General features: G+C 45.9%; 2 protein-coding genes across 11 annotated transcripts in view; one reads left to right on the top strand and one right to left on the bottom strand.

Moving 5' to 3' along the window:
- Positions 1-6,134, top strand: part of WARS (tryptophanyl-tRNA synthetase) — a 42,889-nt gene extending 36,755 nt beyond the window's left edge. The window contains exons 10-12 of one of the 2 annotated variants that reach the window (XM_025191185.1): positions 179-319; positions 2,823-2,936; positions 4,406-6,134. In XM_025191185.1, the coding sequence (XP_025046970.1) occupies positions 179-319; positions 2,823-2,936; positions 4,406-4,450 (300 nt within the window). In that variant the 3' untranslated portion in view covers positions 4,451-6,134. Of the gene's footprint in view, positions 1-178; positions 320-2,822; positions 3,031-4,405 lie in introns of those variants that run through there. The other variant, XM_006035062.3, reaches the window with a different exon arrangement.
- A 571-nt stretch (positions 6,135-6,705) lies between these two features.
- SLC25A47 (solute carrier family 25 member 47) overlaps positions 6,706-17,533 on the bottom strand; it is a 38,317-nt gene continuing 27,489 nt past the window's right edge. For 2 of the 9 annotated variants that reach the window (XM_025191188.1, XM_025191186.1), the window contains exons 2-6: positions 13,564-13,607; positions 12,689-12,760; positions 12,085-12,267; positions 10,088-10,358; positions 6,706-7,001 (exon numbers count right to left, since the gene is read on the bottom strand). In XM_025191188.1, the coding sequence (XP_025046973.1) occupies positions 6,721-7,001; positions 10,088-10,358; positions 12,085-12,246 (714 nt within the window). In that variant the 5' untranslated portion in view covers positions 12,247-12,267; positions 12,689-12,760; positions 13,564-13,607 and the 3' untranslated portion in view covers positions 6,706-6,720. The remainder of the gene's footprint in view (positions 7,002-10,087; positions 10,359-12,084; positions 12,268-12,688; positions 12,761-13,563; positions 13,608-17,533) is intronic. The other 7 variants (XM_025191190.1, XM_025191191.1, XM_025191193.1 and 4 more) reach the window with 6 other exon arrangements.

The raw sequence follows: 17,533 nt of genomic DNA, 5'->3' as shown, positions 1-17,533 counted from the left end.
GAACTCCCTTTAGCTTGTTCATTAAAATCAGGCTTCTTGCCTTTCCTTTTAAAACTACACAATCTGCTCTTACTTGCCGTTCAACTGATCTTTAATGTAGATTTTTGTTATATGTGTTTATTGCATAGTAATTAACGTTTGAGAAAAGTTAGGTCATCAAACCATTATGTTATTCTAGATCAACAAACATGCCTTCTCTGGAGGAAAAGATACTATTGAAGAGCACAGGAAGTATGGGGGCAACTGTGATGTTGATGTGTCTTACATGTACCTAACCTTCTTCCTTGAAGATGATGACAAACTTGAACAATTGAAGCAGGTAAGGAGCCAAGAAAAAATATTAATTGCTATCTGTCCCCTCAGAAGGGTGTGGGGAGGGACCAGCCTATAACCAAGGCTGCCTGTGAACTTCTTTGGGCAAGATACTTGTGCTGTGACATTACCCCAGTCACCTCTTTCCTTTGAGTTGCTGTCATGCTTCCAGCCAATGAGTGGTCAAGATTTGTGTGTAATGCTTGCAGCATTTTCTCCTCACATATGTCATTTGTTCTGTCTCCTCTAATATTTTTGTAAGGGTATCTTGGGCAAGAGAGTTTTTCCTCTCCCATACCTTGTATTTAAATTATATCAGTTTTTCGCCATTTTTAATAATCATTTAAAAAGCCCTACTTGTGTCTAGAGTGCAGATCCTTAAAAGTCTTTGCAGCTACTAACTCCCATGAAAATTTCACTAGCAGTTACAATTAGACATCTGATAAACATAGTGAAAGTCAAAAAGTGTTCTCTGTTAGTATACAGTGAAGTCCAAACAAAAGCTGTCACAAATATAGGCAGCTTTGCTCTGTGACCTGCCTGGAATGGGCTCCTCTTCTCATCCTGGGTGTCGTGGTAGCAGTAGTAATACTAAAGAGTGGGCAGGTGACTAGGACAGCAGCCCTGGGTGCCCACCTTGAGGAAGAGAGGGGCACAAAAATAGTAACTTAGTGCAGAATCTGCACACTCTGCCTTTCGTTTCCCCCACATAACCTTGCCTCTGCTTTGAATAGGGAAGGAAACAGGATTGGGCATGATGTTAATCCAGGGGTTAGCAATCTATGGCCTGCAAAATGAATCTGATCCATGGAGCAATCAAATCCAGCCTGCAGACAGAGCTTTGGCAACATGCAGCAGGGGGAAGGATGGGAGGGGGAGCTTCAGCTGCAGACATGCTCCCCATGCCACCACGGGGGAGGGTGCCGACTGCTGGTGCATCCTAGCACTAACCTTCCTGCCTGCCTCTGACCCGGGATGGGTCATTTCCAGTTTACAACTGGGAAAGGTTGCCAAACACTGTGTTAATCTTTTTAGACTAAAATAGCTAATTCCTTATGTATTTCAGGAGCATGCTTGACCCACTCCCTTATTTTTTTTTCTGAAAAATCTCCTTCCATGGCACTAGCACTAGAGTACATTTTGCCATCATGCTGGTTTGGTGCAAAATTAAGAAAAGATGGTATTGCAACCTGCTTAGTTTAATGAACCCACACCAGTTACAGTGCCATAATAGGAAGCTTTCAGAAGTGGCCGTTGTATGTGTGCCCTCCATTATAGCTGAGAGGAATCCAAAAACCCCAGAAGTCCATTGAAAAACATTTTAATGATTATGTTTTGTTTTCATTAAGAAATTTAGTCACTGCTGAGTGGTGTCTGCAATAGCTGAAGCTTGAACTGGTGTCATGAATGGCAAGGGGTGATGGGAGCAAACTATTTGCTACCATTTCAAACCAAAGTTGAGCTCTCCAGGCCATAACCGGTTTCTAACATAGCACTGAATGGAGGCTGAGCCTGTTTGCGAGCTGCTAAATCACTTTCAAAAGCAGTGCAGGTGCATGTATTACCAGAAATGAGTAAACAGTACAGTTTGGACAGAGACGGTCAGAGCCCTAAGGCACATCTAGATGAAAGCACGCTTGCATTTCCCAAGGGACAAATAGCAGCGGCGCATAGTTGTGCCATTGCTGCTTGTCCCTGGGGAATGGCCGTGCCCATGTGGTCTGGCACACAGCAGGTTGCCCCAGGTAGGGTAGAGGAGGCTGGTGCTAGCACCTGGGCTGGCCCCAGCAGCCTTACCTGGAATCCTGGGTGCCTCCCAGGGCTCCAGCAGCAGGGATCCAAGCACATGGAGCCTTGCTGGCAGCCAGAGTGTGGCTCTGCCTGGCCAGATTCCAGTTTCAGGCAGCGTATGCTGCCACCACATGCACTGCCCTGCTCTGCTTTTTTTTGGCACAGGTTTTTTGACGTTGGGATCTCCTGGTGTCAAGAAAACCTGCCACGCTGCAAATTTAGCAGCGTGGCAAACGCCTGCATATGTGGTGTGTGCATTTTGCAGCTCCGCACAAGGGGTCTGCAGCTCTGCAAACCACATGTGCATGCTCTTCTGGACGCACTCCTATAGTGTAAGGGGGGTTATACTATCCATATTTGGATTCTTAGGAAACCCTACGACAAAAAAGTAAGACAGTTTTCTTGTGAAACTCAAGACAACGACTAGAAACATGTTATTTTGTTTATTTTGATCTCCTAAGGAGGAAAATGCTTGGCTTCCCATTGTTACAACTGGATATCCAAGTTAAATCTTTGCTCACATAGCTTACTCAGTCTGTATAGTTTGTGTAGTAACATACTGCTATATCATAACCTTTTAAAAAAAATCAGTGAGTAATGCTGAAAATTGCACTTACGGGTGATATTAGGGGACCTAATCAAATAATTAACTTTGAGGCAGCCAGATCTTTATTCACCAGAAGCCAGGCTTTAAAAACCCATTGCCCTTCTCTTGGCAGGCTTACACAAGTGGGGCACTGCTCACAGGAGAACTGAAGAAGGCGCTTATTGAAACATTGCAGCCCTTGATAGCAGCTCATCAGGAGAGACGCAAACAGGTCACAAACGAAATGGTAAAACAGTTTATGACTCCACGGAAACTGGCATTTGAATTTTAGGGGCATGTCTGTAATTTAATTTATCACTAGATAAACCAATATTGAATCATCATAGTCCTCTGTTGGTTGTCATCACTTCATAATTATGTGCAAGCTGCAATCACTGGTTTATAAATATGACTATTAACAGATTACTTGCAATGAATGCTCAAGGACAGTTCAGAAAAAAAAATTAATCTGGTTCAAAATAGTATTTAGGAATGAAAACTAGTTAACTGCAGAATTGCATTCACTGCAATATGAATGCTACCCTTCTCAGACTCTTCAGAGCAGTGTTTCTGTTGGTAAAAGCACCCTATTAATTGTATTTCATGTTGAAAATATAAAGAAAAATTAATAAAAGTTTCCATTGTAATGTGGAAGTCTAACTTGTAAATTGCTCTAGGAATGGTAAGTTCTTATCTCAGAGAAACCAAGTTATTCAAAGCTCCAATTTTGGTCCTGCATACCACAGTTTAAGGGACTGAATTGTGAAGCTGGCTACCAGGGACATGCTGCACTTGCATAAATGCACATTGCCTGTAAAGTTCAACCTCCTGTGTGTCTGAGGATCCAAATACAGAGACTATGAGTGTCCTTCTGACCAAAGGAGGGGGCTGGGAATCAGGCCCTCTCTGATCCACCCTTCTGCTTGGACCTGAGGCAATCAGAACATCCCTGTCTCCATTTCTGTAAACCTGTAAAACTGATAATTCCTAATGCCCAGACCCTCAGATAGTTGGTTGATTGTAAAGTATTTTGATCACACAAAAGGAACTGGAGACGGGCAAGTTGTGTATCCATAACAAGGAACCAGTAAAGCTTCTCATCGTGCCAAGAAACGCATGATGTGATTGCTTGACAAAGGGATTTGTGTTTGTTTTACAAGCAAGTCTCTGTAAGTGAAGAGGTATTTATTTTAAGATATATTCCAATGAACTTCACTTGGTTGAAATACTTCAAATTTGGACAAGGAAATGGTCTGACAAAAAGAACCTTTTGGTCTTAGTGTGATTACTCTGTGTGCAATAACAATGCATATTTCAACTGAAGCTTTTATTATTACACCGTGCTGAAAACAGTACCACTAAAACTAGATCTAATGTGTGACTATATGAATACAGCTCAGACCTGACTGATAGAATTAGAAATATAGGTGATGAGAATTATTAATAGTTGCTTTGCGTTTGAAATTCCTTTCAAACAAAATGGAACGCTAAGATTCCCCCTGTGTTTGGCCTGAGAGTATATTGGGGGGGGTTTTCCAAGGGTTGGAGAGGCCAGTCAGTTTGTGGCGGTATAATATGGCAGTCATGCAGTAGTTTTAACTATGTAAATGTACACTTAGGTTCATACGGTAGATGCGTAGTTACTGTCAAGTGGGGAGGGAGATGTTTTGTGGGTGAATATAAGGCCTGCTGAGGTCTTTCCCCCCTCACTTTCAGCAGGCCTTGGCCCAGGCCCTTATTGAAGAAGACCATGGGGAATGATGGTCTCTGCCTCAAGCTGGTAGATACTGGAAAATAACTGCCTTTCCAATCTTAGTTCTGCCAATGCACCCAGGCCCTGCTAGCAACTACTCTGCAGTCTGGCTTCTGAGGAAGAGCCGTTGGTTGTGCCAAGCCACATGTGGAGTATTTTTCAATGTGTTACAGGTCTGTAAGGGACCAGGGGGAAGCTAAAGCTTGTTAGTAGAGAGCAGCTTCAGTCTTGTTATCACTTGTTTTCTACCTTATGCTGAAAACAGAACTGCTTAATTTTCTTATTCCTAGAGTACTGTGATCTAGCACTACTAAAACCAGAGGTATTTAATGAATGCACTGAAGTCAGTGTTTATCAATAGCTATTGATCATTTTTGTGTTTTTTTTTACCATAGATTCTGGGTATCTCCCAAATATTTAAAAAAAATTTAAATCATCTCCCTCGCTCTCTTCCTTCCTACCTTGCACATAAAAGAAGCTTAAGTTTTTAGATACAGTGATATATAACTGTGGTTGAGGTGGACTTTTTAAATGATGTGGGTTTTTTAGCTCTCCATACTCCACTATGAACCATGCTTGTGCAGGGTTTTTTTTTAATTTGGCTCAATCTAAGGCCCCTGATAGATATTATGTTTGTCATGCATTATATGCAAGTATTGTGTGACAAATTATAACCTGCCAAATGGCCACATACAAGATACGTAGAATTCTCACAGGATACTTCCACGTCACAGAAGTCACTGTTTCAGCAAGCAGTTTTTGTGGCTGATTTGCTGTTTTTATCCAGGAATAAGCTGGTTTAATGTCTGGTGTATTTACAGTTTGTCAAACAATACCTATGTATAACTTACAGCAAATGTAACATGTGCCAGACGCTTTAAGTGATTTCAGTTCTTTAAAAGATTTGCACTTCAGGGGGGGGGTTTGTAGATTTCCCATGTAGTTCATCACTAAGAATCAGTTTAATAAACAAGGTTAAGTTAAAACTTGGTTAATAAAAACCAATATAGAACAAACTTGCACAGGAATTTGCAGGTCTATTTTGTAATTAAATTATTAAAATCCAACTAGAAAGTTCTAAAAGGGAATGTGAAAACAGAGTAAATTAAGCACTTGCTTGCTGATGGGATAATCTGATATTGCACTGGCTGCTTACAACAATGCCATGCTTCTGAAAACCAGCCCTGACTCATAACAGTGTGATTCTGTCCCAAAGAAGAGTTGAGAGACTCCCAACTTTCCGTTGCAAATGATCACTTTAATCCCAGAGGTATTTAAAGGTCAATGAGGGCAAAGTCTTCAAAAGCTCCAGTGAAATGACTGAGAGCTTTTGTCAGGTTCATAATCACTGGCTAAATTTTCCTTGACTTACTGGCATTTTGTTCGTGTCAGTATAATAAAAATACGGATTAAAGTACTGGAAGTCTGTGTCAGATTTCTCCACTGGTATTTAATGGAGGCACTATGCTTCATTTCTTGCTGTTTTTCTTTTAACCCCTCTTTCCTTGCTATTGTGAACATGGGTGCAATCCTTTTGACTGCTGGTTGCCCAAAGTCTGAGGCTTCTCTCCCCAATGGTTTGTGACCACAGAGGTAAATGAAGGATCCACTCAAACGGTTCTGCACGCAGTGTTTGTGCTAGCTGGCCTTTAGCTGGGAGAATTTATCAGAAGTACGAGTTCTGCAATTATTAAAGTAGCAGTTTCACAGCTCATGGTCAAGGCAACACTAAGAAAAACAGAATTGTAGACCCCTAAAATCCAGCATTCACAGATCCAACACCCTGGTTGGTGCATGTGCCATGTAAGTACATATAATGGCAGATGGCATGTAGCATTAGATGTAGAGCAAAAACCAATCTTGTGCTGTGGCAGTCTTGCTGCCAGAGTGAGTCTTGTTTTGATAGGAGAGGTGTTTGGCCCTCTCCCATGAGCTCCCACTCAGAGGGGCTGCTATTTGAATGTTTAATGTTGACTGTACGGAATGCGCTTGGGCAGCAAAACACCAAGATTTGTGAAAGTGCATCTTGCCTGAGCAGCAGCCGCAGGCTGGCTGGGAGCGCGTCAGAGCAAGTTTGGAGAAAAGCAGGAGGTGTCTTGACTAGTCTGGGACTCTGCAAGAAAAACATCAATGAGCTGCTTTGCTGATGTTTTCCATTCTATTAAATGTGCTGATTTCACCCAGGATCGATCTCCACTATCAGACACCTCAACACTGGTTATATGAAATTTGTCTTAAAGAAGGCAGCCACCTTAGAAGAGAATGATGTGACGTGTTTTTATTTAGTAAGATGTTCTGCAAGTCTCAGTACAGCCTCATATGTAACAAACACCACCATGTTCACAGGGAAAGCACGGATGCAGTTTAACCCAAGTCCTTTGAAAAGAACGGTGAGTCCCTCTGCTTTCACGCTCTCTCTGGCACAGTGCATCGGTCCTCTGTATTTGTGTTGTCCTAGTTCATCTGCTTGCAGCCGAGACTTAATGACATCCATAGGAGTTGCTACGCCCCACCCCAGCGTTCCAGCGCAGCCTCCAGAAACAAGCACAGCAAGTATGTCTGCAAAAAGAGAAGTCATAATAGGAAGTTACCCAGAGGTGGCTAAGGAGATGGGTGCAGCATTAAATGTTTTTCCCATCTAACTCTGGAATGGTTTTAAGGAAGAGGATAGACACTGTTCTTAACCACAAGGTAGTGTTGTACAGTTGGACAAACCAAAAGAACTATATGTAAGATCACACTCTGCATGCAGCTCCTCATTACCTTCCCCCATAGTCTGTCTGTTCAATACTGGTTATTGGCTCTATCAGTCATATCAGAGCATTCTGTGCTGTCTAGCAATTTAGATTTTTTCCCATCATCACAGCACGCAAATTTCTTATACTGAGGCTTCTTAACAGGTGGGTTGCAAAGGTAAATGCAGTGGGGGCAGCTGATCCTTCCTCCCCTCCCCCGCAAATGGTTGTGATAAGACATTGTACCATTGAGCGGGGAGCAGTATGGCCAACTCCATAGCACTGCACTATGCACAGGCACCTGTGCTGCTCCTGTTCAGGAGAATTATATCAGCACAGGGCTGCCTTGTGCAACAAGATATTTGGAAAGGGATCCACTGATTCCAGAGAAAGCTGGGCTGTAGAGCTAGCTGGGGTGTCTCTGCAGCATGTCTGACAAGAAAGGTAGGCCACGGGGCTTCAAGGGAAATTGGCTGTGGGGGTTGGGGATTAAGTGGCCTGCATGCGACAGTGCATGGGGAGGGGCTGCGTCTGGGAGCAGATGTGGAGTATGGTACACACAGCTACATGTGGGGCTCCATGCACAGGCCCACAGCCCACCCATCCACACTACCCCTGTAGTCTGCAGTGGTCCTTGGATCACACTTATTCTAAAGGTAGGCTGCAGGATCAAAGTAAGGAACCACTACCACATGCCAGAGCAATTCACACCACACAGCTGCCAGCCCATCTGTCCTGCCTCCAGAGAACAGGTAAAAGAGTCTAATGAATGCTGCCAGTTAAGCAACTGAGGAATAGGAAGGGAATGTCCTTCAGCCCACAGACAAAGCTTAGTGCTTGACTAAGCTGTGCCTTAGGACTCGAGTTAGCCTGGCTGCTGTTAGTCTCTGTTTCCTGTGGCAGTAAGTGCTATAGGCTCCCAGACAGATCATGTACATACTTCCAGTGCCACGTTTTAAATATATTTTGACTTTCCACTGTGCCCAGATAGTTGGCAAGGAGCCTGCTTCCTACATGTGCTGTAAGTAGTATGTGATACCAAGGCTGGCCTCTGGGAGAATGGACCCCTTAGTGAACTTGTATTTTAGCACCCCTCAAGTTGCACTACTGCAGGCAGGAGCATGGGGCACAGTCTGGTGGGGAGGTGGAACAGTACGGTGCGCCAGGCAGGTGGGCAGGCACCACTTGCTGTGAGGGGAGCAAGGCAGGTGGACTGGAGCAGGTCCCACCCCACCTGCACATGCCTAGCCTGGCTCCTCCTGAGCAGTGGCTGGAGGAAGGGGTGGATTGGGCTGGGCACCACTTCTCCTGCCTGGGCCAGGGATTGGCCAGGCCAGGGTGGGGAAGGGGAAGAGGAGGGTGATGCTGTGACCACACACTGCTCACATTGGGGGGGAGGGCAGAGAGTGCTTGTGTGCATGCAGCATGCCCCCAGACCACAGCAACCTGGGCAGTTGCCCACATAATCCACCAGTAAAGCCAGCCTTGTGTGTTATGGCTGGGGTGGGGCCCGCCCCTCAGCTTTGTGTTTTGTGGCTGGCCGGGCCCCTGCCACTACAATGGGTCAGATGCCATGGGCTCTAGGGCTCCTGGCTCCTCTGCAGTTCTATTTGCAGTTGCCTTGTAACTGTTGCTGAGATTCTCTTTGCTGAAGCATCTCACATTGGATTCAGCCCACACTAGAAAGTATTTCATAATGACTCTGGGGCTATTTGCATACTAGGAAACATGATAGGCTTGTTTTTGTGACTGAACTCACAGCCTGGGTTTCAGGCTGAGGGCTGAGCAGGGCTTGTGGGCACTACTACCTGCAGAAGATACATCTCACTTGCAGAACTATGTGATTTCACAATGCAGGCAGAATTGGGCAGTCACTCCCCAGGAGCCATAAAGAAACCTGAGCTGCTACCAAAAGTGGTGTAGCCAGTCCTTCCCTCTGAAAACACAAGCCTGACAGGGCCTGAGGCTCTTCCTTTTAATTCTGTAATTCTGTTCCCTTTAAATGGCTTGTTCAAATTGTCATTAAAAACTGTATCCTTGCCTCCAAATCATTGCTAGGTGTCTGTTCTTGAGGAGGAACCATCTTCTTGTGTATTCATACAGCACCTGGCACAAGTAGTTCCTGGGCCATAACACACATAGTAAAGGTACCACAACCTGGATGGTTGCAGCCTTCACAGTCCAGCACAACCCCCAGACCACATGAGATGAAAGAAGGGCGTTGGCCCCAGCACGTGACATCAAATTTCAATCCCTTTCTGTCTAGCATGAATAGCCTCTGAACCTCTAATTTTGTTGTTTAGCCTAAATTATGGCAGTTTGGTTCCAACTGAACTAAGCAGGTTCTTCTTCATTTTAAATATTTGCCAAGTTTCACTCCAGCAGCATCTGCATTTATTCTTAGCTAGCATGATTCCTCTGGATGAGGGGTGTCAAACATACAGCCTGCGGGGCTCCTGAAGGGGCTGGGAATTTGTGGGCAGGGCAAGCAGAGCTTGCTGCTGAGTTCTGGTGTATGGAGTCCTGTTGGGACATGTGCATTGGCAGCCAAGGGGCAAGTGATTGGTACTTTTAATTTCTGTAGCTCAGGGGGCCAAGGACTGCTTGAGATTGTTCAGGGAACCACCACTCTTCAACTAGTGAAAGCCACCCAATGCAGCTTAGCTTGTGGGGCCTGCAACTGCAGGGTGATCAACACTCACCTATGCTTTGATATAGTCACCAAAGGAAACCACTTTGGAAGGCATTTAAATGAAATGTGAATGAAAACAAAAGCAAGCAGCCTGTGATAAGGACACATTTGGAGGGAACTGTCTAGCAGGTGGGTAAAACTCTGTACATTAAGAGTATGCCTTCTCTCCTAGCACAATATAAACCAAGTCATTTTGTGGGCAGGCCTGCTCCACCTACCTGGTTTACTTTTCCCAGCTGGAGTGAGCCAATCACATAGGACAGAATATGTGAGGAAATATAAGGCAGATGAGTAGCAGTCCCTGCATAATAGTGCTGAACACCCTCTGTATAAACCCCCCAAACCTTCCTCCTTTGCTATCATTTTCAGACAATGCATAGATCCTCGATACTTGGGCTTGGAGCTGTGATCGGAAGTTGCAACTGAGTGATGTGGTTTCTGAGTTTGCATTCGAACTTTGGTTATCTCAGCAGGGGATATCAACAGAACCTGGGAAACAAGACCAGACCAACATTAGCAATGTCATCTTCAACCTTTGGCAAAAGCAATGAAGAATAGCTAGTCTCAGCCCCTCCCCAGGAGTCCCCATTCTCTATGGAAACTACAAGGCTGAAGAGGTCTGATCATGAATTGGGAACTGCAGTCAGGTGAAATGAAGGCAAAGGCAATACACCCAGAACTACCACAAATCCTCATTAAACAACAACCAGCACCGGCAACAGTTTGTCAGGCTGTGAAGAGAAGGGGGGAAATCCTAAGCTAAGAGCACCAGCACTTGTGAATTGGAACCACTGCCATAAAGAATCCTGGAAATTAAACCAATTTGCTAGTGCACTGGCTAAGTGACCATTGAGGGAAGATTATCCAGTGGATGGTCCACCCAGTGGGAGCAGGACAACACTTACCTGATAGACTGGAACCAAGCTCCTGAGGCAATTGTAGCACAGACCAAGGACTAGTCAGAAATATGCAAGCACTATGTATAATCATTGAGGGGGAGCCATTGGCATTCAGCATGCCCACCCTGTTCATATAAGCCTCTTCAGAGTGTGAAAAATTGCTCCTAAGTTTCCACTGATGTTTACAATTTCACATTATCTCGGCTACGTGCATATTTTGACAAGTAATTTCACTTGCCAGTTGCACACCTCCCTGGTGTGCCCTGGGCCATGCTCAGTTCAGAGAATTAATGGGAAAACCTGACATACTGCCTGTTTTGACATGATCACAGAGATGCAGTTCAGTGCTCTCCTAACACATTAAATTGACAGTACTTATAGTGTCTCTACCTACAGAGCGAGCACAGCATGATAAAAACCCCACACTGCATTTCTACCAATGTATCTTATTCTACATGCGTTCTCACTGGCTCGGACTGGTTCAGTCCTTCTGATCAGATCATTCTTAACCTCCCTGTTTGAAATATCAACAGAGGTGATAAAGGAGGCAGTTTTGTGCTGTGGATATCTGCCTAGGCAGGACCACACACACACACCCACCCACCCACCCACAACACCGACCCACCATCAGCCAGTGATGCTGATTGCTTTTGACCTGCATTATTAACAAACCAATGACTAGGGCGCTCTCATTAACTGAAGCAGGAATCTGTTACATAAATGGTCTCTATCCAGGGATGGCTGGAGGCGCTTTAAAAGTTTCATGAGGGAAAGGGAAGATCCTGTATTGAATCCCGTATTCTGTTTTTAAAAAAAAGCAAAACAAAACCTTGTGTAGTCCTTAAGTCCTTATTCAGTGGGTTTATTTTAGAGGATACCCAAAAAATATTTGGGTATCCTCTAAAATAAACCCAGTGTTAAGAGCCCAGCGGGACTCCACACCTTTATGAGCCAAACCAGTGTGAGGGAACAATGGAAGAGCAGATCTTAAAAAAACCACCATCACTATGGTAGGAACAGAGGACTGGAAGGGACCTTCAAGGACATCAAGTCCAGCCCCTGGCATACCTAGGCCGTTGTTAACCCACAGAATCCCCACTTCAGACCTTCACACCCTAAGACATATGTGTACAGGAAAGCCAGGGCTCTGCCAGTGACAAGAAAGGAGGAGATGATAAGACTCCAAAGGGATATTGTGGACAGGAGTTTTCAAAGACCTTCCTGCAAGCACCAGAGAAAAGGTACTCATCACATTTTCAGCCTCACATTAATAGAAACAGAAACTTTGTTGATTACTTTATTTGCTCTTTACCTACCCGAACAACCCCAGTAGTGCAACCAGCCAGAGAAATATCCACCTTTGAGGGTTTTGCATCTGAAGTGCCATATCTTAACCTGCAGATGTTATAAAGGCAGTTTCTGTAAGTGCCGAAAGAAACAGAAGAAATGAGCGACACTGTGAGGACCGACATGGACATGCCTTTGTAAAACCCCAGGATCTAGCATGAAAGAGAGAAAAAGGAAGGATTAAAAAAGGGAATGACCTAAGGAGGGCATTTGTGTTAGTCCAGTCCGGTCTGAAATCCAATCCATACGTGGTCATGTCACAAACCTCCCCCAGGAGCATAGCTTTAGTGGCAAATTAATAAGATAAGGTTCAGACTAAGCCTTTTTCCCTGAAATGTGGCTGTTTATGGAACTTCCCTTCCCCAAAAACCCACATAGCCCCAAGCTGACTAATCTAGAGCTGCCTTAGTTCTCTCTGGCTCACATCTAAGATCACTCCTCCCTTCTCTCCAGAGGAGATGAGCTACCTGCAGCTTGCATCAGCAGGGTCATCATCTGCTCTCAAGTCAATTCACATCATTTCTCCTGTTGTTTTCCTTTATAAATGTGATGCATCAAAGTAGCTGTCCCTACCTTTTCTGTTTTGTACACTTCCTGAATGCAGTGCCAAATTCCATTATAGCTCCTCTCAGTCTGAATTCTCACCTGTAAACATAAAACAAGCTTTGACATTGACAACATGCTAAACTTACTGACTAATGCATTCATACCACGCCTTTCGATTTGCTGTGGAATCCTAACCCCCCCCCCCCCCCCCAAAAAAAAAAGCACGCAAGACTAGACTTGTATAACAATGTGGTGGAAAAAAGTAAGCATTCTTTCGTACAATTGATCATAGTATAGAGAGAAAGACAAAAGAGAACAGTTTAGTTCAGGGGTGGGCAAAATATGGTCCGTGGGCTAGACCCAGCCCGCAATTGATTGTATTCAGTCCGTGGATGCTCCTGTGGTGCTCTGCATAGAGCCAAGTCCTGCCTGGGGCAGCCCACGCCAAACTCCTGCCCATGCTACCCATGTCACCGCCTCGGCTCCAGCCCTGGCCCCGGCCAGGGCGCACAGCTTCCCAGCAGGGTTGCTCTGGCTGCTACTGCAGCCACCCAGGTACTGCTCAGCTCTTCCCACCTCTGATGGCTCCTCCTACTGCACTGCTCCCAGCAGCAGGTAGCACAGGGAAGTGGTGATGGCTGTGGGGACGTGTGTCCAGCCAGGTGGTGGGGGAGGGCAAAAAATATTTTTTGAAATAAAATTTAAAATGTTAAAGTAGGTGTTTGATTTTTAGTATATGATTTGTTTTTTATGTATGATTTATTAAAATATCTTCTAAAGATTGTATGTGCGACCCTCAACAGCTCAGAAAAACTCATTAAGTGGCCCGCCAGCCAAAATACTTGCCCACCTGGGTTTAGTTCCATGTGATAGATAAGAATTGAAGTTCAAAAAAAAAATACCTTTACTGTATCCAGTGGATAACCCACAGCAGTACTCAAGCCACCTGAAACAGACATTGTATGTAACATGGTTACCAGCATATACAATAACCAGGCTATTTTCTTACTGCCAAGTAAGTAATTAACTGAATTACAGTGATATTCAATGCCAGAGTCAAGTTGCCCTCAGAATCAAACTCTCTAACTTGTCAATGACAGCCACAAAGGTTAAGGCAAGGATCAAGGGATAAAATCAATAGATTAATCTAAGAGGCCCAGACACATTCACAGAAGAACTTTGACTATAAAAAGAAACTTCCATGAGGGCACGGAGACATGGTGCAAGGCAGAACTGGCAGGGACACAGAAACAAGTGCTGAAAGGGATATGGAGAGCTGCCACCTCCCCGGACAAGAAGTTGTCCTGTTGACTTTAGTCGTGCTTGGAATTTTAATGGATGATCAGCACAAATAAATTGTTTTGCACTCCCCCGTCCTCAATCTCTTCAGTATATCCCTCCTTCTCTTAGACCAGGGGTCAGCAACATTTTTGGGCAGAATGCCAAAAACACCCGCAACCTCTACTTGTAAAATGTTGGCATTCCAGGGGCCCAGTCCTTGTTATGGTAGTGCAGCCCTGTCCCTTTCCCACCATCTGCTCCATGGTGCACATGTACCCTCCACCAGCAACAAGCTGGGCTGGGGCTCCATGGATCCCGATGCAAGTGCTTGCAGCCTCCCCGCCGCCTGCTGTACGCAGCCCAGGCTCTGTGGCGGGAAGCAGAGGCCTGCCCAGAACCTGGGCCATCTGTGGCAGGCACCTACTAAGCTGGAAGCAACTGCACTGGGGTCCATGGAGCCCCAGTTTGTGGTCAGCAGTGGGTGTATGTGCACCTTGGGGCAGCCAGCATTGAAGAGGCAGGGGCTGGGCTGCCACAACAAGGATCCCTCACGGCTCCCCTGCCATCTACCCCAAGGTGCACATACCAAGCAAAATGCCTTCGTATGCCACACTCCAGTACGCATACCGGGGTTTGCTGACCCCTGTCTTAAACAGTAAGCACTTGGCTGAGGAGCCATGCCTTCACATGTAGCACAAGGTGATTTCAATTATGACTGAGCCCCGAGTCCAACCTGGTGCAGACAACAGCAGCTTCTGCTCAGGCTCCAGCATAGGGTATGCAGCAGGGGCCAGCAGCTGGGGAGGTAGGGCCACAGCTGTGGCAACAGGCAAGGCAGCCAGAGGGTGATGGGGCTGTGTCAACTCTTGCCCTGGGCTGTACAACAGGCCATGCCCCCAAGTTCTGGGGGACTGCCAGTAGTGCAGTGGGCCATCTGTTTGACACCCCTTCTCTAGTGGCTACTGAGCAGTCTTGATGGGGGTTATGCATGCAACTGTGCCAGAAGTATTATATAGTGAAGAATGTAGCTAAGTAGCCACACACTAAGGAAGAACTACATTCCTTGGAGGCTACAACTTCTCAGCAAGCAACACCCCTTGTTCAAAGGGGAAGTAGATACTGACTACAGTCAAAAAACATCATAGAGCAGAGCTGGATGAAGACTCAAGGGCAGGCAGCCTGCGGCAGGATCAAGCCCAGAATTACATGTGTGTGCTTTCCATGTGCACTGACTGTGCCAGTACACTGCAAAGAGAGAAGCAGAACTGAACAAAACAAAGATTAACAGCTGAAGAGGAAGCAGCCCTTGATGGGGAGCCAGGCTGTACTCAGAATCCCCGAGATGGGATGTGATGCAACGTCAGGGCAGTAACGCACATACAGCATGCCACACAATTCCACTGGCTGCTGTGCAACTCAGAAATGGCAGAGCTGACCTCCGGTTCCCTCCCTCCCACCCCCTCCGCCCCCAGGGTTCAGCTCTAACTGAGCAAGTCTAAAGTGCAACCCTCCAGTAAGAACGCTGAAGAGGATTAATGATGGGGTATGTACAAAGTCAGCCTGCTTAACGGAGCTCTCCCATGCACCAGCTGACCTTTATTGCCACAGAGTGACAGTAAATATATTGCTTTTAACATGCTCCTGGGATCTGTCTGCCCCAAATATAGAAACCAGGGCACATTTCTAGGTCTTAAAATAGTCACTAGAGATGGAAGCTCAGTAATTCTAGGAGGCAAAGCAACTACCATGATGGTGTGGGGGGTACAAACTGCTTCCCTGAACATTTCATTTGATCACAGCAGCTAACAGATTTTCACTGCTGCTATCTATCACCACTATATTTCCCAGCCTGTGGCTCCACATGTAAATGAATTGTTTTGCACTTGAATAGTGTTATTTTCAATGTTATAACCAGGCAACTGGCTAACATCTGGTCAAAATATGAGGCACCCACCAACCTCAAAGGCAGAAGGCTGAGAGACAGTTAAGCTATATCCATTCAGGATATTTTTAATGACCAGTCCTGATTTTCTGAAAGGAACTGTAAGGGTCTTAAAAATACTGCATCAGGCCTTTAAGTAAGCTCCAAAAAGACTATGAGCCATATGTTTCCTGGTGGCTTACCCATTCAATAATGTCCATCATTGAGTGCTTTAAAAAAAAAAAAAAAAAGGCATGTTGGCTGCTGTGGTCACTTCCCCAGATGCACTCCCCTGAAATAACACAGCTATCTTGGTGACTGAATAGCCCTATGTCACTGACACAGTCAGCATCTGCATGATTAAGTCAGAGTCCCCACAGCTAATCCAGGACATGAAAATCCTGGACAAAGCCTACATGACCTTCGCCCACTTAGAAAAGAGAATGACATTTGTCCTACCTGCTGTGCAGGCATCTCCAGCAAGTCTGCCTGGCAAGAAAGATCAACAGCAGAAGCAGGTGAAAAATAGGCCAGCCAGTCCTTTTCGCATTTCAAAGGCAGAAGAAGGGTACAGTGTTGGAAATGGGGAGGGAGACTACACAGAGCAGGAAGAAAGGAATTAAGAACAGGGGCTTACTGGGTCCGGGCTCCAGAACAGGCAGAGAATGAAAGCGTGCCCCAGCCAGTCTGGGTCCGATGCCTATAGGCACATCACTAGATGGTGACACCTGGAAAGCTAAGGCAGGGCAGCCAGTAACAGGCCCATCTGCTGTGCAGTCACCACTGCTTACATGGCCCCTCCGATGGATGCAAGTTGCACCATGCCCCTCACTGTTGAAAGGTGGCACTTTTGCCAGCTTGGAGCCTATGCTGGTTAAAAGGGAGATATTGTGTGTGGTGGAGCTATGTTGCTGTTCTGGCTGCCCCACTGCACCCAGGGAGGGAGGAATCCCTGCTGCCTTGCAGCACGTGCTCACAGAGACATCCCTAACAGCTGCTGCACCCCGGACTATGTCCTGCAAGAGAGCTACTGCCGTGGCAAAAACTTCCTGGGGTGGCCATTCCAGTGCCCTCCCCAAGTCAGCACCTAGGGACAGTGCCCTGCTCACCCATCCCGTCACACTACTATGTGCACAGGTCCCAGACAGGGGCCAGGGAACAACCGCCTTCCTTTCGACTAGACATTATTATTGACACCTTTCACCTTTTCCAAGGCTGGTACTGCCCCTGCCCATCCTTTCCACAGACACAAGGACCCAAGGGGCAGAGAGAAACTGTATCTGCAAATCTTAGAGTTAGGCAGCTACAGACATCAGCTCTGGCTCTCCAGCCTTCCACACAAACCCATCTATTGTACAGGGCTGTTTGCAGACTCAAGTAGACATCACTGCACATTTAGGCACAGCGTACACTCCACACGTCTGGCACCTGGACTGACTTCATCCCAGCCAGCTCTTCCATGCCCTCTTTTCAGTTGCTGGAGGGCAGCAGGAAGTTTCCTAGTCTCTGTGCCCCCAGGAGCACCCAGCCCAAAAGTTACATCCTCACGAGACAGATGCCAGAACGTTCCTGAGCTGGGCACAAGGGCCCAGAGACCCCTTTTATGGAAAAAAAAACAAAAAAAAGCAAAGAGCAGGACATGTTCTTTGGCTGGTCTTTTAAATTCTGCT

Source organism: Alligator sinensis, unplaced genomic scaffold (assembly GCF_000455745.1).
Source record: "Alligator sinensis unplaced genomic scaffold, ASM45574v1 scaffold1385_1, whole genome shotgun sequence".
Lineage (NCBI taxonomy): Eukaryota > Metazoa > Chordata > Crocodylia > Alligatoridae > Alligator > Alligator sinensis.
The sequence above is the reverse complement of the archived record's forward strand: the minus strand, read 5'-3'. Positions and strand labels throughout refer to the sequence as shown.